The 24,562-nt window shown below is 47.7% G+C and overlaps 1 protein-coding gene across 2 annotated transcripts; it reads left to right on the forward strand.

The window, feature by feature from the left end:
• Window positions 1-259: 259 nt before the first annotated feature.
• LOC111153040 (alanyl-tRNA synthetase) lies at window positions 260-24,115 on the forward strand. Of its 2 annotated transcripts, none has more exons than XM_022511848.1 (21): window positions 260-313; window positions 4,028-4,192; window positions 8,512-8,700; window positions 8,929-9,074; window positions 10,962-11,153; window positions 12,516-12,660; window positions 13,009-13,154; window positions 13,732-13,840; window positions 13,993-14,143; window positions 14,860-14,984; window positions 15,410-15,554; window positions 16,646-16,824; window positions 17,957-18,070; window positions 19,322-19,528; window positions 20,034-20,218; window positions 20,898-21,006; window positions 21,693-21,806; window positions 22,344-22,463; window positions 22,577-22,663; window positions 23,062-23,175; window positions 23,566-24,115. In XM_022511848.1, exons 2-21 carry the CDS (start codon window positions 4,049-4,051, stop codon window positions 23,749-23,751), a joined length of 2,907 nt encoding a protein of 968 aa, XP_022367556.1. In that variant the 5' UTR covers window positions 260-313; window positions 4,028-4,048; the 3' UTR covers window positions 23,752-24,115. The 2 variants fall into 2 exon arrangements, with proteins under 2 accessions (XP_022367556.1, XP_022367557.1); XM_022511849.1 differs by lacking the exon at window positions 260-313 and adding an exon at window positions 2,944-3,136.
• Window positions 24,116-24,562: the final 447 nt, after the last annotated feature.

Raw genomic sequence — 24,562 nt, forward strand, 5'->3', positions numbered from 1 at the left:
ACCAGGTCAACTATTAGGACTTTGCAAACCAAAATGTCGACTTCCAGAAGCCCGCATCCTACCCGGTCACGTGACTTATCCCTGCCCTTCTATTCCGGGCCATTGCATCAGCCGACATAGAGCCGCCTTTCTGGAACCAACTAGTAAGCTGATTCGTGCTCAGGTTGATTGGCATCTAGACTGACCAATAATACCTCGTAAAGATAAGGCTGGGCGGTGCACTTTCCATCGGGGCGCTCTGACTGGGCAGGGTTGTGAAGGCTGCGGTCAGCCGTGGCTCGCGGCCGGTGCCGCTGCGCGTCTGCTGGACCAGGTAACCTCGGTCTCTGGGTGGGGGGTCCTTATGGAGGAGTTGGGGAAGGCGACCCTCGGGAGAAGTAGACGGGCCTCGGAGAGATTTGCGGTGTCGCTAGAGCTGCTAGGTCGTGGGCCTGAAAGCGCAACCGCCGCAGCGGGTCCCTGGGGCCAGGCCCCACGAGGCCTCTGGAATCAGGGCCTGCGGTGGACTTGGGGCTACAGCGCAGCGCGGGAGCGACATCTTCAGACTCCTGGGGCGCTGCGGCCGGAGTGGCCTCGGGTGGCCTTGCGGAGGACCAAGACCTTGGGAGGATCACGGTTGCCATTGACTACCTGCCCAAAGCTGAGGTTTTATCTCCTCCGGTTTTAACTCCTCGGGACGGGCGAGGAGGTTCTGTGTGTGTTGGGGGTGTGTGCGAGGGTGGGCTAGAAGGATGGAATTCCCCTGTGAGCCATTTCCTAAATTCTTAAAACTAGGCGGTACTTGTTCAGGTTTATCTGGAGGCACTGTGTGTGCCCCGTCGTGTTCTGCTGGTACTTTAAAAGAGAGTGCATTTCCCGGTGTGCTTGCAGTTCGCTAACAGTTTGCTATTAAAGGATCATACCTAATCCTGAAATATTTACTTAGCAATCATTGGACTAGATGTTGAGGCTATTCCCTTATGGTGAGCAAAAATCAGTCATGATTCTCACGGGGGTGGAACTTACAGCGTGATGGGGGAGATGGACGTTGAACAAGCAGTCCAATGGGTGTAGAAGGTTTTTTTTTTTTTTTTTAATTTATTTATTTGACAGACAGGGATCACAAGTAGGCAGAGAGGCAGACAGATAGAGAGGTGGAAGCAGGCTCCCCGCAGAGCACAGAGCCCGATGTGGGGCTCGATCCCAGGACACTGGGACCATGACCCGAGCCGAAGGCAGAGGCTTTAACCCACTGAGCCACCCAGGCGCCCCAATGGGTGTAGAAGTTTTAAAGGAAGACACCTGAAGCTACCCGGGGCGGCGGGGGGGGGGTGGTGGTGGTGGAATAGGGAGAATCTGGCCAAGAAGGAGGCTTCCTTAAGTAAGTGTCTTCAGAATTGCTATATCAAAGTCGAGGAGTTAACTAGGGAATGGAAAAGAGTGGGATAGGGTAGACAACTTACTTGGCAAATGAAGAAGACCTTGAAAGGTCCTAGGCCTGGTGTCTTAAACCCAAAAGCCATTGTGATTTAAGGTACTCCAGACCTTTACAGCCTCTGCTGGGAAGTAGAATCTGAGGACCACCCTTTCTCCCACTTTTCAGTGGATATAAATACTGTACAGCCTTCCAGTATATATTGAATAAGTGAATTTGTGATGGTGACGTGCCTTTTAAGAGTCCTGCCTCTATATGGCATATTGTGAATATATCGGATCCTTACATCATTTTGCAGTTCTTTCTGTATGACTGTCTCCCTGTTGAGGGTGTAGACTCATTCTTCTTGGTTCCTCGCACAGTATGCGTTTAATTATGTTGAATGAGTAAGCAAAACGGGGAGTCTCCAAGTCTTTTGGGATGCAGCTTATTTCCCTCAGCTCGTTCAGAGGAGGAGCAGTGAACGTTTTGAAACCGCTCTGATGTCGCTCAGTCAGAATTGGCACGGTACATTAATTTTCGTCACCGTTAAGACTGACTGAGAGCGGGGCGCCTGGGTGGCTCAGTGGGTTAAAGCCTCTGCCTTTGGCTCAGGCCATGATCCCAGAGTCCTGGGATCGAGCCCTGCATCGGGCTCTCTGCTCAGCGGAGAGCCTGCTTTCTCCTCTCTCTCCCTCTGCCTGCCTCTCTGTCTACTTGTAATCTCTGTCTGTCAAATAAATAAATAAAATCTTAAAAAAAAAAAAAAAAAGACTGATTGAGAGCCACGGTGAGGAGGGATGGGGTGTGGCAAAGTTTCTAAAAACCCCAGCCTTGACTCCTTTGCCTGGGCATTAAAGTCCTTATCTGTGGGAGTTTTAGTTCGCTCTGGGGTTCTTTCAGCCAGTGTTTCACCATCTTTTTGCCCAAAGGGCTTTTGTTTCCATAAGTAGTTGATTGAATTGTGAATTAATCATTTGAAATTGTGGTTAACCGTGAATCACTGTGTGCATCTTTATCTTCTTAGAAGAAGGGAAAAAAACAACTTGGCACTAAGTGACTTGAAGTAATAGCACCCATGTTCCTTTAGGGCTTTCCAGTTTACAAGTTGCTTCCAAGTGTCGGATGGGTTTTGTCTCACAACAGCCGGGAGTAGGCGGAGTAAATACTACTTTTTTTTTTTTTTAAAGATTTTATTTATTTATTTGACAGAGATCACAAGTAGTAGGCAGAGAGGCAGGCAGAGAGAGAGGAACGGAAGCAGGCTCCCTGCTGAGCAGAGAACCCCTGGGATCATGACCTGAGCGGAAGGCAGAGGCTTTAACCCACTGAGCCACCCAGGCATCCCTGGATACTACTTTTTTACACAAAAAGGAAATCGGGCTCAGTGGGTTAAGCGTCTGCCTTCGGCTCAGGTCATGATCGCAGGGTTCTGGGATCCAATCCCACATTGGCTTCTCCTCCCCTCCCCTGCACTTGAGCGTGTGCACTCTCTTTCTCCATCTCTCAAAAACAAAACAAAACAAAACAAAACAAAACAAAACAAAAAAACCCCAAAAAGAAATTTGGGACTCAGTAACTTATTTATGGTTAGAGTTGGGTCTCGAATTCTAGAGACTAACGTCAGATGGTTCCCATTTTTCTGGACAGCCAGTGCTGATGGCACTGTAGTACCATGTTGGTGATTGGCACCTGCTCACCAGGGACTGTCACTTTTTCCCAACCTGCCTCGGGGAAATCATAGTAAGTGTGAAAGAGCTTTGACATTGTCAAGTTGTATCATTTCTTAGCTTCTCTCTCTTCTGAACCCCTTTCTCTTTTACTGGCTCTGAGCTCCACCTCCTCAGTGTGGCTGTAGCATCCTCACCCCTCAGTAACCTAATGGCTGGGAAGGTAGCCGTCTGCCAGCCAGTTGTTGTGGGGTGCTCAGGCTGCGTGGAGGCAGGTATCGTCCTACTTACAGACAGTTCCTTGTATAACTGGCCCCATCCCCAGGTCCACTACTGTTGACCGCAGCCTCCCTAAGGTGGTCAGGCCAAACCTAGAGACCCTGGCTTTAGGGATAATGGGACTATACACGATTGTAGGCATGTAGATGAACACAGAGCTGGAAGGGGCCTTAGAGTCCATCTCATATGGACCCGTCCTTGTGTTGGCGAAGTGAAGTAACTCCATTAAGGATTTGCAGCTAGGACTGGAGCCCAGGTCTTCTGAGCAGCCCCCGCATCCCGCAGTTGGCGTCTCTGCTGGACGGTAAACCATGAGGTTTTCATTCCCGTTTCCTAATTCCTGGCCTAGGCCTTGGCACAGAGGATGCGCTGTACATCTTCGTATTTTGGAATAAATGAGCACACGAAGAAACACTCCTGCTCTACTTGACGTGTGGGTGTATTGAACCTATTGAGGTTGGCATGGGAAGGAAGAACACGCGGGACTCTTGTCTGCTAGTGCGGCGAGTTTTGCTTCGATAATGATTTTAGGCTTGGACGTTACCACATAGAGGTTTTAGGATCAAACAGTTTTTCCGGGGCCCTGGTTTGATTTGGCTTGAGAAGCCAGAAGCCTTGCGTAATGCCTGCTTCTCTCTTAGTTTCAGTTCCCCGAATCTTCCTTCTTTTTTTTCCCTCTGCTTAGTTCCATAGGGTTATTTTCAATATGGACTCGACCCTGACGGCAGGTGGGATCCGGCAACGATTCATAGATTTCTTCCGGAGAAACGGGCACACGTACGTTCACTCCTCTGCCACCATCCCGTTGGACGACCCCACTTTGCTCTTCGCCAACGCGGGCATGAACCAGGTAAGAAGGGTTTTTTTCCTTTTTCTTTCTTTGATTTAACTTTATTTATTTATTTCCTTAATTTCTTTAATTTTTGGGTTTTTTTTTTTTAGTAAGATTTTTATGTATTTATTTGACAGAGAGAGAGAGACAGAGAGAGCAGTAACGCAAGCAGGGGGAGCGGGAGAGGGAAAGCCGGCTTCCCGCCGAGCAGGGAGCCTGCTGTGGGACTTGGTCCCAGGACCTTGGGATCATGACCTGAGCAAAACAAAGGCAGATATTTAATGACTGAGCCATCCAGGCGCCCCTAATTTATTTTTTTAAGTAAGCTCTATACCCACCGTGGGGCTTTAACTTAGACTCCGCGGTTCAGGAGTTGCATGTCCTATCGACTGAGCCAGCCAGGTGCCCCTGCTCTGTATAAAGTTTTGCCTTTACTTTCTTCTAAGGAAAAAGCTATGTTTTCTTAGTCATTGGCTAGATTAATCTTCCTGAGCCCTGAAGAGACCTGTTCACCCAGCTACTGTGATTCTCCTTCACTTCTTCACTTTCTTTTGTTATTTTTTTCTTTCTCTCTCTCTCTCTCTTTCTTTGGTTCCTTCTTTCCTTCTTCCTCCCTCCTTCCCTTCTTCCCTTCCTTCCTTCTTTCCTTTCCTTTCCTTTCCTTTCCTTTCCTCTCTTTCCTTTTCTTTCTGATTTTATTTATTTGAGAGAGAGTGCACAAGCAAGGGGATCAGGAGAGGGAGAAGCAGGCTCTTCACCAGGCAGGGAGCCTGACATGCGGCTTGATCCCAGAATCCTGGTATCATGACCTTAGCTGAAGGCAGATGCTTAATGGACTGAGCCATCCAGGCGCCTGCCCCCCCCTTATTTTTTTCTTTATAATATAAGTGAGTACTTCAGGATTCTTTCAAAGCTTTGCTTTTGGGGCGCCTGGGTGGCTCAGTGGGTTAAGCCTCTGCCTTCAGCTCAGGTCATGATCCCAGGGTCCTGGAATCGAGCCCCACATTAGGCTCTCTGCTCAGCGGGGAGCCTGCTTCCCTTCCTCTCTCTCTGCCTGCCTCTCTGCCTACTTGTGATCTCTGTCTGTCAAATAAATAAATAAAATCTTTAAAAAACAAAAAAAAGGCTTTGCTTTTGTTCACATTCTGAGTCATGTAACTTTATTGATTTTTTTACCTTTTATATCATTTTAATTTTTAAATTAATCTTTTAATTACATTTTAATTAAATCTTTTTAAAGATTTATTTATTTAGAGAGAGAGTGTGTGCACATGTGTAGGGGTCAGTGAAAGGGTTCGTGGGAGAGAAAGAGAAAATCTCAAGCAGATTCTCCACTGACCTTGGAGCCCACATGGGGCTTGATCCCAGGACCCTGAGACCATGACCTGAGCCAAAATCAAGAGTCAGATGCCTAACAGACTGAGACACCTAGGAGCCCATAATGATTTTTTTTTTGACTCTTTCTTGAAGCTACTGCCACCAATGCCAATTTGGATCCACTGCTGATGAAACTTTATTAGTAGGATTTATGTTTAGAGTAGTGACCTTTAAAAGATAATTTGAAAGCTTTGTTGTAATATTGAACACTGTTTATCAGGCTGATTGTGGCATGGAAGTGGATTCAGGTTACATAATGCCTTCAGGACTTTCCTTTGGTGGTTTTCTTGGAACCCTTAGCCCTGTGGATTGACTGGCCGTTAGAATGTGTCTCACTCTGTACTAACTGATAAGTTGATATTTTCTTTTCTTTCCTGACATAGAAAATCAGAGGCAGTAGGAACAAGAACATTTTCTTTCTTTCTTTTTTTGGAAAGATTTTTAATTTATTCATTAGAGAGAGAGAGGGAGAGAGAGCATGTGTGCCAGCAAGAACTGGAGCCCAGGGGAGGGTCAGAGGGGGAGGAAGAAGCAGACTTTCCACTGAGCAGGGAGCCTGATGCAGGGCTGCATCCCAGGACCCTGGGATCATGACCCAAGCCAAAGGCAGACACTTAACCAGCTGAGCTACCTAGGTGCCCCAGTGGGAACACTTTCCATCTTGTATAACATTAGCTGTACAATTATACACATGTTTTCAATTATATGTGTGAGTCCTTTCTCTACATCTGGAATAGGGGGCACTAATTTTTTTTTCTTTTTTCCTTTTTTTTTTTTTTTAAAGATTTTATTTATTTATTTGACTGAGAGAGAGATCACAAGTAGTCAGAGAGGCAGGCAGAGAGAGCGGGGGAAGCAGGCTCCCTTCTGAGCAGAGAGCCTGATGCAGGGCTCGATCCCAGGACCCTGAGATCATGACCTGAGCTGAAGGCAGAGGCTTAACCCACTGAGCCACCCAGGCGCCCCTAATTTTTTTTTTCTTAAGATTTTATTTATGTATTTGACAGACAGAGATCACAAGTAGGCAGAGGCAGATAGGGCGGGGGTGGTGGGTAGGAGCAGGCTCCCTCCTGAGCAGAGAGCCCAATGCAGGGCTCTATCCTAGGACCCTGGGATCATGACCTGAGCCTAAGCCAGAGGCTTTAACCCACTGAGTCACCCAAGTGCCCCAAGGGCACTAATTTTATGTGGATTTGCAAGGTGATGGGTTTTCTGGAATACTGGGAAGGTTCTCTTTTACTCTGGCATTCCTAGGCATGAGTTTTATCTTCTCCCACATGTGTCAACAATACTTGGTAGAAGAACCATGGGAGTCCAGTATTCGTTTTTTTTTGTTTTTTTTTTTTTAAGATTTTATAGATTTATTTGACAGAAAGACAGCGAGAGAGGGGACACAGCAGGGAGAATGAGAGAGGGAGAAGCAGTCTTCCTGCTGAGCAGGGGGCCCGATGTGGGCTCAGTCCCAGGACCCTGAGATCATGACCTGAGCTGAAGGCAGACGCTTAACGACTGAGCCACCCAGGCGCCCCGGAAGTCCAGTGTCCTAATGTTCTCTGAATAACAGTAATTATTAGACTGATGTACTTTGCACTTACTATGTGCCAGGAATTGTTCTACGTCTTTTATGTGAGCTGACTCATTTAATGCTCACTCTGTACTGATGCACCGACAGCTCAGGTAAATTGCCCAAGCTGACATAATGGTGAATGCTGGAGTGTGGATTGGAACCCCAGCAGTCGTTTGCTTAGCTTAACTTTGTGCTGTACTGCCTCTTACTGCTTCTTAATCAGAAATACCTTGATGGGTTTTTGCTTTTTTTTTTTTTTTTTAAACATTTAAAAATAGTATTTATTAGGCATCTGCCCTTTTTCAGGTATGCTAGATACTGGATATACGAAGATAAGTAATACGGTTTTTGCTTTTAAGGGGTTCATGGTCTAGTTCAGAACTGTCAAATGGAACTTTGACAATGATGGTAATGTTCTATGGCTTGGCCATGTATGATGATTTTTTATTTTAGGTTTTTATATTATTTAAGTAATCTCTACACCTGGCATGGGACTCAAACTTACAACCCCGAGATCCGAAGTTGCATGCTTCACCGACTGAGCTTTCCAGGCACCCCATGCGTGATTAGTGAGCTGATGTGACTGAGGAACAGAATTTTTTGTTTTTAGAAAATTTTGATTAATTACTAATAATTTCATTTTAATTAATTGTACAAGTCACAGGTGACTGGTGGGCTACCAGATTGGACAGGTCTAGTGAGTGGGAAAATAAATAAACTTACATAACAATGTTACATCAAAGTGTAATTTGATAAATCCTGAGAGCAAAATAATACCTTTTCTGCACATGGGTCGTTCATCAAGTTGTGCTGATTTTACTCCCTTAATAGGTCTCAGTTTTTTTCTTCCTTATCACCTTTACCATTAAGCCTGCACATCGTTTTTTAAAATAATAATTTAATAATAATAATTATTATTATTTTTAAAGTAAGCTCTGTGGCCAATGTGGGATTTGAACTCATGACTCTGAGATCAAAGAGTTGCATGCCCTACCAACTGAGCCAGCCAGGTGCCTCCAGTACATCACTTTTAGTCTAGTTCTTCCAGAAGGATGTCCTAAGCCCTGACCACCAGAGACTCCTGAGGAAGCATGGGTTTCACCACATCAGCCTCTGGCTGATACACAGATCCAGCAGGTGTTTCCCTGGTGCAGGTGGTGTTGCTAGCAATGGTGGAGACTGTTCGAGAGCAAGGACCAGGGAGAAGCTGCTCTCAGATAGGCTGCTTGTGCCTCTGCCCTGTCACGCCACGTGCTTCACAAGTGTCTCCGTATTCCAGGCAAATTAAATAAATCACAAACAACAGTTTCTGTGTGGTCTCTACCTGCCACCACATGACCACCTGATAGATCAACACCTCCTTCAAAGCTGAAATGTTCCCTTTCTTTTTTAGTTCAAACCCATCTTTCTGAACACTATTGACCCATCTCACCCCATGGCCAAGCTGAGCAGAGCTGCCAATACCCAGAAATGCATCCGGGCTGGGGGCAAACACAACGACCTGGATGACGTGGGCAAGGATGTCTATCATCACACCTTCTTTGAGATGCTGGGCTCCTGGTCTTTTGGAGATTACTTCAAGGTAAGCTCAAAGAGGAGATCTAAGCCTTCCAGGATGCAGTGCCTAGCGTTTGATGATTCCGGTTTATGTTTTGGATATCTTCTATAAATTGATCCTGAATTTGTCTGAATTTTGTGTAGATGTTGTAGTTTTATATTTGCATTCCTCGGGTCTGCACTTTTCTACTTAGCTTAAATAGATTTTTGGCTTGGCCACGTTCCGCATTTTTCTTTTTGTTCTTTTTTGTAGGAATTGGCATGTAAGATGGCTCTGGAGCTTCTCACCCAAGAGTTTGGCATTCCAGTTGAGAGGCTTTATGTTACTTACTTTGGTGGGGATGAAGCAGCTGGCTTAGAACCAGACCTGGAGTGCAAACAGATCTGGCAAAACTTGGGGTAAGAATGCATCTCATGGGACGCCTGGGTGGCTCAGTTGGTTAAGCAGCTGCCTTCGGCTCAGGTCATGATCCCAGCGTCCTGGGATCGAGTCCCACATCAGGCTCCTTGCTCATCAGGGAACCTGCTTCTCCCTCTGCCTCTGCCTGCCCTTCTGTCTGCCTGTGCTTGTTCGCTCTCCCTCTCTCTCTCTGACAAATAAATAAATAAAATCTTAAAAAAAAAAAAAAAAAGAATGCATCTCACATGTTGAGTGTGGAGGAGTGAAGTGATTTCTGACCTGGTGCTGCCGTGGGCTATTACGGCTTGGGGCGCATTGCCTTGTCCTGTTTCAGGCTGTGCATTTTGAGATGGAGGTGGGAGTGACTAGGAACAATTACCCTTTGGTGCATTCATTGCCTTTTTTTTTTTTTTTTTTTTTTTTTATTTTTTTTTTTTTTGAGAAAGGGCGCGACACAGCGTGAGTAGGGGGCGGGGCGGAGAGAGAGAATCTCAAGCAGGCTCCATGATGAGCAGGGGGCCAGGCATGGGGCTCCATCGCAGCACCCAGAGATCATGACCTGACCTGAGCCGAAACCAAGAGTCAGACGCTTAACTGACTGAGGCACCCAGGCACCCTGTTCATTTTCTTCTTTTTACTTTAACTCTTAGAAAAGGTATAGCTTTTTACCACACATAGCGTTTTTTTTTTTATTTAATTTTTTTAAAATTTATTTAATTGACAAAGATCACAAGTAGGCAGAGAGGCAGAGAGAGAGAAGAGAGGGAAGCAGGCTTGCCGCTGAGCAGAGCGCCCGATGCGGGGCTCGATCCTAGGACCCCGAGATCATGACCCGAGCCGAAGGCAGAGGGTTAACCCACTGAGCCACCCAGGCGCCCCCACACTTAGTGGTTTTGCTGTTTCATTCATTCATTTATGAATTAATTACTTTGACTCCAGTAATATTACTCCAATCCAGCTTCCCCTGGTACTTGGTCTGAAACCCCTCCTTGCTTAGATTCTGTCATCTACAAGTACTTGTACATTTTGGCCAGTAACACACGCGAACCTTAGATACTTGAATGGGAATCCTGTTTTGCTTGGCTTGTATGTATCTGGACCCTGTTTATCCAGTGTGTACAATCTTTCCTGAGTGCCTGTCTTACCTAGCAGCTCTCAGGAGGGTTCAGTATTTTAGAAATAATTTTAATTTTACTAAATGCATTTTGGTATCATTTTAAAGTGAGAAAGTTGACTAAATTGAGACATAGAAAAGTGACTTGAAATACTCAGCAGCTGTTTTAATGCTTCTGGTGTTTCCATTTTTTAAAATGAAGGAACATTTGTAGAGTAAGTATTTGCTTAAATTCTGGTCATATGAGCATAGATGTTTTCATTTTCATGTGTTCCTTTCTAGGCTCTATCCCTGTCTTTGCCCATTTTTGTTTAGTTATGAACGTAGCTTTATGTGTATTTTGTATTCTGTTGTAGTCACGCCTGAGAAGAATCCTGTCCTGCTTCCTTAGCCCCTGCTGTGTCGGCCCAGTGTTAGTCATTGCCAATGAGGGTGCCTTTTTTTTTTTTTTTTTCTTAATAGGAATGCATAAGGATCTCCTTTAGTAGTGGATACAAGTCTGGGCAGAATCCTTGTCAGTGGGGGCACCTGGGTAGCTCAGTTGGTGAAGCGACTGCCTTCAGCTCAGGTCATGATCCTGGAGTCTCAGGATTGAGTCCCGCATAGGGCTCCCTGCTTAGCAGGGAGTCTGCTTCTCTCTCTGACCCTCCTCCCTCTCATGCTTTCTTTCTCTCATTCTCTCAAATAAATAATAAAAATAAAACCTTTACTTAAAAAAAAAAGAATCCTTGTCAATGGCTGTAACTGAGCTTATCTTCTCTACTCTCCGCAGGCTGGATGACACCAGAATCCTCCCTGGCAACATGAAGGATAACTTCTGGGAGATGGGTGACACGGGCCCATGTGGTCCCTGCAGTGAGATTCACTATGACCGGATTGGTGGCCGAGATGCCGCACACCTCGTCAACCAGGATGACCCCAATGTGCTGGAGATTTGGAACCTTGTGTTCATCCAGTATAACAGGTGGCCTTGGGGTCCTAAACTCTTCCTGCTAATAGCAGCACCTTTCCCTGAGCCAAGTAGAGAAAGAGGAACTCAGAGCACAAGGCTGTCTTCTCATCCTTATCTTTGGGGATAGTGGAACAGAGCTAAAGCAAGACTAAAGACATCAGGGGATCTTGTGGACATTATTTAGATTTTTATTTCTCAGGTTTTCCCTCTGATCTCTGAGTCACTGGTGGACCTAATCTTTTATAAATTAGTTTTATTTCACATAGTACCTGCTTCAGGACTATTCCTATAATGTCATTTTTGCTATAATTTGGATTGTGATTTTATTTTATTTATTTATTTTTAAGATTTTATTTATTTATTTGACAGACAGAGATCACAAGTAGGCAGAGAGGCAGGCAGAGAGAGAGAGAGGAGGAAGCAGGCTCACTGCTGAGCAGAGAGCCCGATGCGGGGCTCGATTCCAGGACCCTGAGATCACCACCTGAGCCGAAGGCAGAGGCTTAACCCACTGAGCCACCCAGGCGCCCCTTATTTTGGTTTTTTAAAGATTTTATTTATTTATTTGACCAGAGAGGGAGAGAAAGACAGAGTGGGAGAGAGAGAGGGAGAGAGACTCTGAAACAGACTCCACGCTGAGTGCAGAGCCTGATGTGGGGCTTGATCCCACAACTGAGAGATCGTGACCTGAGCCAAAACCAAGAGTTGGATGCTTAACCAGCAGAGCCACCCAGGTGCCCCTGTGGACTGCAGTTTTATTTATTTATTTATTTTTTCTTAAAGATTTTATTTATTTATTTGACAGACAGAGATCACAAGTAGGCAGAGAGGCAGGCAGAGAGAGAGTGGGAAGCAGGCTCCCCGCAGAGCAGAAAGCCCGATGCGGGGCTCGATCCCAGGACCCTGGGACTCATGACCTGAGCCGAAGGCAGAGGCTTTAACCTACTGAGCCACCCAGGCGCCCCATGAACTGCAGTTTTAAAGCTCATTTCCTTGAGACCTGCTTCACCCTTTATTTTTTATTCTTTAAAGATTTTATTTGTTAGAGAGAGAGAAAGCACAAGTGGTGGAAAGAGGAAGAAGGGGAGGGAGAAGCAGACTGCCCATGAAGCAGGGATCCCGATGCGGGGCTCGATCCCAGGACCCTGGGATCATGACATTTAACTGACTGAGCCACCCAGGCTCGTGCCTCACTCTTTCATAGGCCCCAGAGTACTTCCGTTTTCCCTTCCACTCTTCTCCCAACAAATCAGGCAGAGGCAGGTGGCAAATAGTCACAGCCTATCATCTGTGCTACATAACAGAGTTTTAACCAGCGGGGAGAGGTGGCACCTAGAGTCCTTGTTTCAACTTCTCTTTCTCTGGATGATGCAGGGAAAGCGATGGCATTTTGAAACCTCTTCCTAAGAAAAGCATCGACACAGGGATGGGCCTGGAGCGACTGGTGTCTGTACTGCAGAATAAGATGTCCAACTATGACACTGACCTTTTTGTTCCTTACTTCGAAGCCATTCAGAAGGTACTGGTCCTATTGCAAACATGCAGATGTCTGTGGAGGTTTCTAGGTTGTACTGTCAGCAGTACTGTCAGAGGTAAAATAATCATGTCTTTGCCAGCTAAGGGTACCTGTGACCATCTGTTAATTGAATTGTTAATAACTTAAGAGGCTCTAAGCATAAGGTACTGAGGTTTGTTGAGTGCAGGGGTCTGGCTGGAGGCTCTTTCTGTCCCTTTTCTTAGTATTAAAAGATCTGGGAAGAGGGTCATCCTTTCCCTTATGCCCATTCAGTTCTCGTGGAATCTTCTAGGGCAAGGCGGTGCCAGAAGGGTGCTTCCTAATGAGCTGCCTCCTGGTTTTTATCTTTAGGGCACAGGTGCCCGGCCATACTCGGGGAAAGTTGGTGCTGATGATGCTGATGGGATCGATATGGCCTATCGGGTGCTGGCTGACCATGCCCGGACCATCACGGTGGCACTGGCTGATGGTGGCCGACCTGACAACACAGGGCGGGGGTAAGTCTGTTACACATGGGGCAGGGTTAGGACTGCCACTGTGAGTTTGATGACTCTCCGGGAACTTAAAGCCATTCTTTATGCTTGTTTTCTTTGTCATTTAGGTAGTTGGAGGGATCCTTGTATTTTTTTAGGGATTAAGAGAGTTTCAGCTTATGTTACAGAGTTGCCACTTTTATTAAGTCTTTGTTGCTAAGTACAAGATAAGATAGAGGTTCTATTTTAGGTTGTCTGGTAGGATATTGGAAGGGTGGGATGGGCTCCATATTGATTAGCCCCAGGCAGTTTTCTTACTGATAGGCAGGTCCTGAGATTTGAGTCATCAGCCTTCTGGGCTGAACTTGACTCCATCTCTGGATCAGCAGAATGTGGTAGAAAAACACGGATTTGTTGGGTATATTCCTGAGTTTTCTGCTGGAATGAATGTCCTCAGGGGCTCACAAAAAAAGGACTTAGGTAAAAGAAAGTCTCTGGAAAAGTCAAAATGCTGGTCATTTGCTTTGGGTAGAATTCCAAAAACCCCATTAAAAAATGCTTGGAAGGTTGTCTAGAGGAGGTGGTCTTCTGCCTGTTTCAGGTATGTGTTGAGACGGATTCTCCGCCGGGCTGTCCGATATTCCCATGAGAAACTCAATGCCAGCAGGGGGTTCTTCGCCACGTTAGTAGATGTTGTCGTCCAGTCGTTGGTAGGTGTATCTCCCTGCTTACCGCTGTTCTGCTAGTGCACGTAGCTTAGAGGGCTGGGGTGGGAGTTAGCATACTGTTAGTGAGAGTTTTTAAGGTGCTCATGGAATGGTCTGTCTTCAAGGAGTCCACGTCTCTGTTTTCCCTTTGCCAGGGTGATGCATTTCCTGAGCTGAAGAAGGACCCAGATATGGTGAAGGACATCATAAATGAAGAAGAAGTGCAGTTTCTTAAGACTCTCAGCAGAGGGCGCCGCATCTTGGACAGGAAAATTCAGAGCCTGGGAGACTGTAAAACCATTCCTGGTAAGGACTAGTTTGTTCCTTTCTTCATCCAGGTTCATCTTTCCAGAAGAGGAAAGCCCTTTATCACAATTGACAGTGGAGTCCCCTGTCTCCAAGGGCAAAGGATAGCTTGGTTATACTGCTTTTGGTATAAAATGGGGTTTATAGTAAAATTACAAAAGTAATATGTTAATGTGGCAAAGTATTTAAATAACACGGAAGTAAAAAATGAAGATTCTCTTTCCTCCTGTTACCTCATTTCTCAGAGGTAACAGTTCTTAAGAGTTTGTTGTATAACTACTCAGGACTTTTCTCTCTTTGCATACATATGTATGTAGGGTCGTGTGTGTGTGTTTTCTAGCAATAATGGAACATACGGTATGTACTGTTGTGCAGCTTTGCTTTCTTTCTTTTTTTTAAACTAGACTGGAAAATTAAAAAAAAATTTTTTTAACTTCTTATTGCAGCATAATGCACAAGGGGAAAGCCTGATGAATTTCCACAAAGGGAACACTTGTGTTCCGATTAAGAAACAAAACTTTTCCGGGAGACCTCTTGTACTTCCTCCGGATCAATCTGAAAGATTTGTTGGATTTTCTGACAAGTGCACAGAATCAATACTAACTAGCCTTGTCTCCAGTTCCTTCTGTCACTACCAGCTTCCTTTGGGAAGTGCTTGAGATGGCAAAGGAGGGGACTTCCATGTCATTCTTACACAGTTCCTTTGTGCCATGCAGGGGACACTGCTTGGCTCCTCTATGACACCTATGGGTTTCCAGTGGATCTCACAGGACTGATTGCTGAAGAGAAGGGCCTGGTGGTGGATATGGATGGATTTGAAGAGGAGAGGAAACTGGCCCAGGTAAAGAATTTAGGGAGTGAGCTGAAAACCCAACACTAAACAAGGCATAGCTTGGCTGCGAAGAATAGAAGTTTCCCTCCATTAAAGTCTTCGGAATTCCATTTTTCCCAAGACCAGTGAGTGTCTCGCAGGGGCATTTTGGCCCCAGGGGATATTTGGCAATAATATATGAAGACATTTTTTGGTTTTCGCAGCTGAGTGTGGGATGCTGTCGGCATCAGGTGGGTAGAGGTCAAGGGTGCTGCTCAACATCCTACCGTGGACAGCCCCCTACAACAAAGAATTACCTGGCCCCAAATGTTGGTAGTGCTGAGACTAAAAAACTGTTCTAGAGCTTTCTGTTGGGCTTAGTTTAGCAGTCTGGGGTCCTTCAGAATTCTTGTTCCCGCATTGGGATAACTTCTGTTTATTTCTCTTACTGGAAGCTGAAATCACAGGGCAAGGGAGCTGGAGGGGAAGACCTCATTATGCTGGACATCTATGCTATTGAAGAGCTCCGGGAGAAGGGTCTGGAAGCAACAGATGATTCCCCAAAGTATAATTACCATTCGGACTCCAGTGGGAGCTATGGTGCGTTCTTGTGTTATTGTGCGTACCTTGGCCAGGTCTCAAGATTAGGAGCCTAGAGTATTCAGCAGAGCCTCTCCTGTAGTCCTGTAGAGTCGTGCTCTGTAATTTTATACTCCTAGAGACCCATGGCTACTAATTTTCTAATCCTTTATTTTGGAAGAATTACAGATTCATAGGAAGTTGTGAAAAAAATTTATAGGGACAGTCCTCGTACTCTTTACCCAGTTTCTCCTAATTGTAACACCTTTTAGGAAACCAGGAAATTGGCACTGATACAATCTTCAGTGGCTGCTGAATTTTGCATCAGGATAGCGGCATTCTAGGGGCGCCTGGCTGGCTCAGTTGGTAGATCATGTGACTCTTGATCTTGGGGTCATGAGTTCAAGCCCCACAGTGGGTACAGAGATTACTTAATTTATTTTTTATTTTTGAAAAAGTATTTTATGTATTTAGTTGAGAGAGACAGAGATAGTGAGAGAGAGCAGGAGCGGGAAGGAGGGCAAGAGGCAGACTCCCCGCTGAGCAGGAGGCCAATGTGGGGCTCGATCCCAGGACCCTGGGATCAAGACCTGAGCTGAAGGGAGACGCTTCACTGACTGAGCCACCCAGGTGCCCTGAGATTACTTAATTTAAATAAATAAGTAAAGAGGAAAGGATAGAATAGAGGCATTCTGAAGTTAAGAATCAAAGAAACAGGCAATATGTGTTTTTGCTTTTTTGCATCAGCTGAGATCCCTAAATCTCTCCAAGCAAGCCCACAAAATGAATACATTCTTTATGACTTGACCTTGGGAGTAGGGAATTTATTATTAGTCCTAAATGTTCAGATTCACTAGGTTCCTGTTCAACAGCTCAGAGGTAGAGTGACCAGAACTGTCCCAGTGATGTGAAAGTCTCCCCTGGTCCGAAGCAAACTGACAGGTGGTCACTCTACTGAGTGTTATATTCCCGGCTCTTAAGCCCTTTTGGGGAGTCTAATGGTCTTGATTGTAAAATAAAATCAGACAGTTAGGACCTAAGGAGAGTTTGAGAAATAGAATCCACGAATGTGTGAGTGAAGTCCTTGACCCTCTTTTCCCCTTTCTGTCCAGCATTTGAGAGCGCGGTGGCGACAGTGATGGCTCTGCGCAGGGACAAGATGTTCGTGGAGGAAGTGTGCACGGGCCAGGAGTGTGGAGTGGTGCTGGACAAGACCTGTTTCTATGCCGAGCAAGGCGGGCAGATCTATGATGAAGGCTACCTGGTGAAAGTGGAGGACAACAGTGAAGATGTGAGCCAACAGTTCATCCTTGTTAGCCGGGGATGGGGGCATCCAGTAGAGGGCTGGGCGTGGGCTGGGGTAGCCTTTCTGGCTTCTCACACTCCTGGCCTTGGGGAGCAGACACAAGTGATCTTTGGGTATGGTCCATTGTCAGTGTTTCTGAGGCCAAGGGAGCTGCCTCTTGTACCACTGATCCCACTGCAGTTAGGTCCCTCTTAGCAGGATCCCTGTGGTTGGGCTGTGTTCGTTGATCCTGGATTCCTCCAGGCTTTCCTCATGAATAAGATGTAGCTCTCTGGAGGGCAGACTCCCTTGCAGAAGCCTCAGCCTCTATCTCTGCACTGCTGACTCTGTGATCTTGGAGGAGTTACCTCGTCTCATGGACTTCAGCTTCCTTACGATGGCTTTACATTCTCTAGCATGCTCCTTAAGGGAACGTCTGTTTCTGTGTATATACACACATATATTTGTACACATATAAAGTGGTCTGTATCTTTAACGGTAAATACAGGTACCATTCAACTGTAAAATGAAACCGGTATTTTACCAGAAAAAGTGAGTTTATTGGGAAGTACCAGAGAATTGCAATTTGGGACATGCGAGCTATGGCAAAAGCACAGGCAAGTCCTGCAAAGGAAGGAGGGGAACTGCCATTTTATGGAGAAGGCGGAGGAAGAAGTTGTGGGGGTGTTATTTTAAAGGAAAGTTCACTGGAGAAAATCACAAGCTTGGGGTGATGGTGGTTTCTCATTGGCTGAGTTGCAGGGGTAGTTGATTTCTCCTAGGAGATGCAGTGTATATCTTTCCTTGTGAGGGCCTGTACTTGATGGTTCTTTCCTGTCGAGCATTCCACTTGGTTCGGTAATTGACAAATTCTTTCTGAAATTATTACTGTTCCTGTTCTAGCTTCCCCTTCTAGCCGCTGGGCTCCACTTCTGTGTGATTCCTTTTGATTAATTTTCAGTGGATAATGGTGCGCGTGTATGTATACAGTAATGGTATTAATGGTATAATGTGTGTACACACTAGGAAGGAGGAGCTTAGAGAATGTGTAATATGTAGATATAGAGAGAGGATATCATATATATATATATGTATTTGGGTTTATTTACATATTATTCTTCCCCTGGACTCCTCTTAGAAAACAGAATTCACAGTGAAGAACGCTCAGGTGCGAGGAGGGTATGTGCTGCACATAGGGACCATCTATGGCAGCCTGAGAGTCGGGGACCAGGTCCGGCTGTTTATTGATGAGGTGAGTTACATTATACTGCTTGGCGTTGGACCTGGTTAGTAATCCTCTCCCTTTTATTTTTACTTTTGTAATTTAAATCTCTGCTTTATCGAGGTATAGTTGACATACAAAATTCTAAGATATTTCAAGTGTATGTCATAGTGACTCAATATACTTTATGAAAAGAATTCATCTCCTTTGGCTCTAAATTGGTCCAATCATGGTTGTCACTCCTAAGTGAATTCGTGAGATTATTCTAAGTCTGATGCAAGAGAACATTCTGTGATGGGTGCAGCTGTGAGTTACTAAATGGATATGTTCTTAAGTCAGAGGACTGTGATTTTATCTTATTCTATTTTAATTAATTTATTTTCAATAATCTATATCCAGTGTGGGGCTCAATCTCATAACCCCGGGATCAAGATTAACCACTTCCTCCAGCTGAGCCAGCCATGTGCCCCAGATGACAGTGACTTTAGTTGAGATTTATAGACTTGTTTCATGGATGGTCTTTCTCCAGATTAACTGCAAATACTTCTTCAGGAGCCTGGGATCCTGTATTAATTAGGAAATAGGTTCTGTTCATGTGACTGAGCTCCAAATTAACAGTCACTTAAAAGTAGAAGTGTGTTTCTCATCTCCAAGTCCAAGCTGATACAGATACTCTGCCCCACAAAGTCATAGGGCCCAGCCTTTCCTTGCTTATTTTTCTGTCCTTATTCCTGCGGTGTTGCCCTTCATTTCACAGTCCAGGAAGGTAGCCACTGGATCCATTTCTAGGCCAGGAGTTGACAAACTTTTTTTTTTTTTTTTTAAAACAAAGTTCCAGATAGTATTTTCAGTTTTGTGAGCCATACTGTCTTAGTCACAACCATACACCTCTGGTGCTGTAGCACAGAAGCAGCGTAGATAATGTGTAAACATGAGGGTTTGGCTGTGTTCCAATAAACCCGTTTATAAAAATGGACAAAAGGCAGGATTTTGGCCCACAGGCCATAATTGGCCAACTCTTACTTCTTACTCTAGGTAGTGGGAAAGAGGAAGGGGAGGGCGTGTTCCTTCCCTTTAAGGGTGTGTATCACATCTTCTCACAACACACTGACCAAAATGTAGTCATATGGCCACAATTCGCTGCAAGGGAAATGGGGAGACGTAGCCCTTAGTCCGGGAAGCCACGTGCCCCAACTAAGAATTCTAGCAGTCGGGAGGGAGAGAGCAGGGATTGCAGGATGACTGGCAGACCTCTCCACCAGCTGCCCCTGCCCTCCACAGCCCCGACGGAGGCCCATCATGAGCAATCACACAGCCACACACATCCTGAACTTCGCCCTGCGCTCCGTGCTCGGGGAAGCGGACCAGAGAGGCTCCCTGGTTGCTCCCGACCGCCTTCGGTTTGACTTCACTGCCAAGGGAGCCATGTCCACCCAGCAGATCAAGAAAGCCGAAGAGATAGCCAACCAGATGATTGAGGCGGCCAAGGTAGGTTGGACTGTGCGTCAGTTCTCGGGCCGTGAGCCCTGCTCCTTCCTACACCGGCGTCTTTCTCCGTGGAGCCCTCTCCGCAGTCCTGATGCTCTTCCTCATGGGACCACATCCTGTGGAGCACACAGATTTGTTCAAAGCCGTAATTCTTAGCTGCATGGGGTGGAGGGACCTTAGGGACTCTAGGGAGGGGGCAGAGGGAGGTCTTTGCTCCACTCCCTCCAGAGCTCTTCTGGTTCTGTCTCACATGCAGCACATCTGTCTAAGATCTGGTCTACCAAAAAAGAAGATTCGGTTCACAGTTTAGCAAAGCAATTGGGAATTCCTATTTTGAGCTTCTTGACTTTACACCTGGGTGCCTTATTCCAGGCGGCTCAGGGCACATGATGAGAGCCAGGATTAGAAACCAGAGTCCTGCCTGTAAGACTGTGCTTTCCCTGCTGCTTTGTACTGCATCTCCAGAGATCTTTCCCCAGCTTTGTTCTGTTTTCTTTCCATGCAGCCTGTCTACACCCAGGATTGTCCCCTGGCAGCAGCTAAAGCCATCCAGGGCCTACGGGCTGTGTTTGATGAAACCTACCCTGACCCTGTGCGAGTTGTCTCCATTGGGGTCCCCGTGTCCGAGCTGCTGGATGACCCCTCTGGCCCTGCTGGCTCGCTCACTTCTGTTGAGTTCTGTGGGGGAACGTGAGTACATCGGGGAACAGTGGATGGACTAGCTTTTTGTTAATTTGGTGCTGTCCTTGGAAGATGTGAGTAATAGCCTAGACCCACTCTTACTTTTCTAAGGCTAAAACAAAGTTCTCAGACATATACTTGCAGACAGCATGCCCAGGAACTTTAGGGTTCTCTGAGCTCCTGGGGAATAAAACGTGTTTACAGGATTGTGGTGAGATTTTAAAGGTAATCCTTGGATATTCTCAGCTAGTGGCAGGGACAGAAGACTATAGTTTCTATTCCAAAGGGGACCAGAAATAGAATGAACACAGAGTCTGCCAGCACGAACATTGTGTTGGGCATTAAGGATTACGAAGCACTTTTGTTTGATTTCATTGGAGTTTCACAGTAGTCCCATGCGGGAGAATTCTCCGCATTTTATACCCGAGAACACTGAGGCTCAGAAAGGTGGTGTCTTGCTCAGTGCCTGCGTGTTCTCAGCCCCAGCTGGGCTTTCTCTGACTTGCTGGGCTTCCTGGCCTGAGTCCTCCCCTGAAATCCACGTGAAGGGCCTCTTCCCCTTGTCCTGTTGAGGGAGCTTTCCCTGGATCTCAGAGACCTCAGGCCCTCACCATGGGCTCCCAGGTGCGGTAAGGACCAGGGTGCGTGGGTTCTCTGGTCACTGTGGACTTTGTGTTGTTCCATTCAGGCACCTGCAGAATTCAAGTCACGCGGGCACTTTTGTGATTGTGAGTGAAGAAGCTATTGCCAAGGGCATCCGGAGGATCGTTGCCGTCACGGGGGCCGAAGCCCAGAAGGTAAGTGTGGCAGCTGGTGGTGGCTTATGGGAACAAGGCAGGAGTCGTGCAGTCTGTGAGTCTATAGTGTAGATGGTTCCATAGCTGCTATGCTGAGAATTGGAAGTACAGTGCTACCCCCGAACTGTCCTCCAGTGACCCCCATGTGGCAAAAGAGAGCCACCACTGTGCGGAACTGCCTAACTGTGCTGGCTTTAATCTTTAAAAATATACATAAATTCTGCTGTTTGTTCCATCATCTCTCGGCCTCTAGGAGGGTAAGCCATAATTTGGCTGTAGCTTCCGGTGCCCCAGCACTCACTCACATCTCCCCAAGGGTACCTACCTAGTTTGAGACGCACAGTGCACGGGGATGGTTGCCCGAGGGGTGGGGACTGTAGCCGGGGCCCGAGGTGTGCTGAGGCTTGAGGATCGGTTCTTGTGTTGGGGTGAGAAGGGCTCCTGACTCGGGAGTTCTTGGTTCTCCCCTAAGCCTGAGGGGGTACAGTCTTTGTGCTAGTCAGGTGCGTGAGGAGGGCGCCCCTCCTGGGGCGTGAGGCTGCCAGCACTTGGTCCCTAAAGAAAAAGAAACTTCTGCCATGTTGGGGGCACGTTGTTCCGTAGCCTGCCATCAGCGCGCCCGCAGTTGACCGGTAGAGTGAAGCTGAAGGTCACCGCGCGGGGGCTTACAACGCTGCCCTCTCCAGGCCCTCAGGAAAGCAGAGAGCTTGAAGAACTCTCTCTTGGTCATGGAGGCCAAAGTGAAGGCTCAGACTGCGCCAAATAAGGACGTGCAGAGGGAGATCGCTGACCTTGGTGAGGTACGGGCTGCCTCCCTCCTTAGGCCCCGCTGCGGGCTAGATGCATCGGACGCTCCTGCAGAAGCCTCAGGTCCTGGTTCTCAGTGCAGTGGCCCCACAGGCGGCTTGGTGGATCCTGGCCCGTGGACCCCCGGAATCCGCTAGCTGCCCCACTGCCGACGGCAGGGCCCATTCTCAGCACGAGGGGGCACCAGTGTTGAGGGAGTGTGGAGAAGGGGTGCCCTCTGTTCTCAGGCCGCCTCATGTCTGTTATGTGGAGGCTTCCTGTGAGCCTGTCACAGTCTATATTCACTGCCTGGTGGGGATCAGCTCTCTGTGTCTGCCCCTTTCCCACTCGCCCTACTCAGTATGGCACCAGTAGTTGCTCATAGAGTGACTGGTCTCTAGGCTAGTGGATACCTTTTTGTTTTTTCTTTCCTCCTGGATATGAGTCAGGAAGACTTTGGTGTTCAGAGCCAGAAAGGTGGGCTGGTCTTGGGCCTCACATCTTAGCTCCTTGTGGTCTGGATTCCGGTGGTATTGTGGTTCTGGTTCCAGGCCCTGGCCACTGCAGTCATCCCCCAGTGGCAGAAGGATGAATTCCGGGAGAATCTCAAATCCCTGAAGAAGATCATGGATGACCTAGACCGGGCTAGCAAAGCCGATGTTCAGAAGCGCGTAAGTCCTGCCGTGCTGATGGGTGGAAGGGAGCCTGGAGAATCCAGGCGGAGACTGTGTGGACAGCTGTCTGGGCCTTTGACCTGAGCCCTCTCCTCTGGATTTCCTTGCAGGTGTTGGAGAAGACAAAGCAGCTCATCGACAGCAATCCCAATCAGCCCCTTGTCATCTTGGAGATGGAGAGCGGCGCCTCGGCCAAGGCAAGGGGCTGGGACGCCACGTGCTGCTCTGTGCCTGTCCAGTACTTGTCTCCTCTTGGGGGATCAGCCCTCTGGTGGCTGAATTGTGAGCTCTGTGGCTCTTCATGGAATGGTGGCCTGATGGCCCGCTCTCTGGGATTGAGGTTAGGTTGAGCCATGGAGAGATCCGGTGACTGGAGAGTTCCAGCTCCTCGGGATGGAAGGCGAACCTCAGAGCTGGAGTGTGGGCAGAGCCTTGTGCTTGGGTTCTCCTCCCCGTATAGTCTCCTGGGACCAGCACCTGCTCTGAGAGAGGGGGACACGGGATGCTCTGAGAACTGGGCTCTGCAGACTCGCTGTACAGTGGAGAGCTTGGCTCCCTGTCCCTAGGCCTGGCCTGACAGCAGGTTTTCCCACAGGCCCTGAATGAAGCCTTGAAGCTCTTCAAGACGCATTCCCCTCAGACCTCTGCCATGCTCTTCACAGTGGACAATGAAGCTGGCAAGATCACGTGCCTGTGTCAAGTCCCCCAGGTCAGAATACCCTGCAGCCCTGTGCCGGCGGGGAATGGTGTTGGAAGCTTGGCTCTTCTCACAGTTGTTTGCCAAGGCCCTTGTGTGCGTGTGCCGCCAGTTAGAAACAGCCATCCTCCTGGCCCTGTTTGTCACCTCCTCCGGCACCCCCACCCTCAGGCCATCTCCTTGGGAAACACATTCCACTGTGCTGATATCTGGCCTGGCAACTCCGTGTGCCTCACCTGGGCTGGGGCACCAGCTGTAGGATCCGTCTCAGCCCTGGCAGCCGCACCCGGAAGGGCAGGAGTCGGGCTCAGGGGTTCCCCCATCCTTTTTCATTTCCTCCCCTCTCCATGTCTTCCTCAGTCTCGTCTTCTGTCCTGACTCCCACTTCTTTTTGTTTTCCAGAATGCAGCCAACCGGGGCCTGAAAGCCAGTGAGTGGGTGCAGCAGGTGTCAGGCCTGATGGACGGCAAGGGGGGTGGCAAAGATGTGTCCGCTCAGGCCACAGGCAAGAATGTGGGCTGCCTGCAGGAGGCGCTGGAGCTGGCCACTTCCTTTGCACAGCTTCGCCTGGGAGATGTGAAGAACTGAGGGGCAGGGGAAGCTTCCACTGGGAGGCATCCTTCCTTCTCCCGATGGATCCATCCAGCCAGCTCTCCCATCTGCCACGAGGACATTCGGATCTTGGGACCTTTAAACAGCCCTGTCTGCTCCTAACCCAGCAGTAACGAACTCACTCACCTGGAAGCTGGCCTGTGACTCCTGGCCCACGTTACATTTCTGCCCTGAGCCCTACACACCAGCACCATCCGTCTGAAACCACTACCCCAGGATTGCTATTTATCACTGTCCTGCTCGTGTCTGTAGATAGAGTTCCTTGCGGGCCTGAGGGTCTGGGTCCGCAGGGAGGGATCCTTGTGCTGCAGAGAATAAAAGGACTTTGTGCAATACCTGATGATGCCGCGTGATCTCGTAACCACCCGCCTCCCCGGAGCCCCCGTGTGGCAGCCCGCGGCTCCGGCTGGCTTCTGGCTCTGGTCCTCACCAAGTCCAGCCCCAGACTCCTGAACTTCGGGAGTGGCTGCTGGGAGGAGGTGGCCCATAGAATGGGGAGTTGAGGGTGAGCTGAGAGAGACATTAATCACTGAATAGAAGATGGGCCATGCAGTTACTGGAAGCAGTTCATAGAAGAAGTCCACTTCTTCCTTCCCTTTTGATGAGTCGTTGGGGCTGAGACCAGAGGTTTTCTCTGGTACGGGACATACTTAAGGGGCATTAGTTGCCTACCCCCACCCCTCTGACCCAAAGATGGACCGTGAGGATTGGGACCTGCCTGGTCCTGAATCCTTCACTCAGGTCTGAAGACAGCTGGGCTTGGAAACTGTGTGCAGGGGAGGTTAAA

This window comes from Enhydra lutris, unplaced genomic scaffold, assembly GCF_002288905.1.
Source record: "Enhydra lutris kenyoni isolate GAN:26980312 unplaced genomic scaffold, ASM228890v2 scaffoldscaffold30, whole genome shotgun sequence".
Classification (NCBI taxonomy): Eukaryota; Metazoa; Chordata; class Mammalia; order Carnivora; family Mustelidae; genus Enhydra; species Enhydra lutris.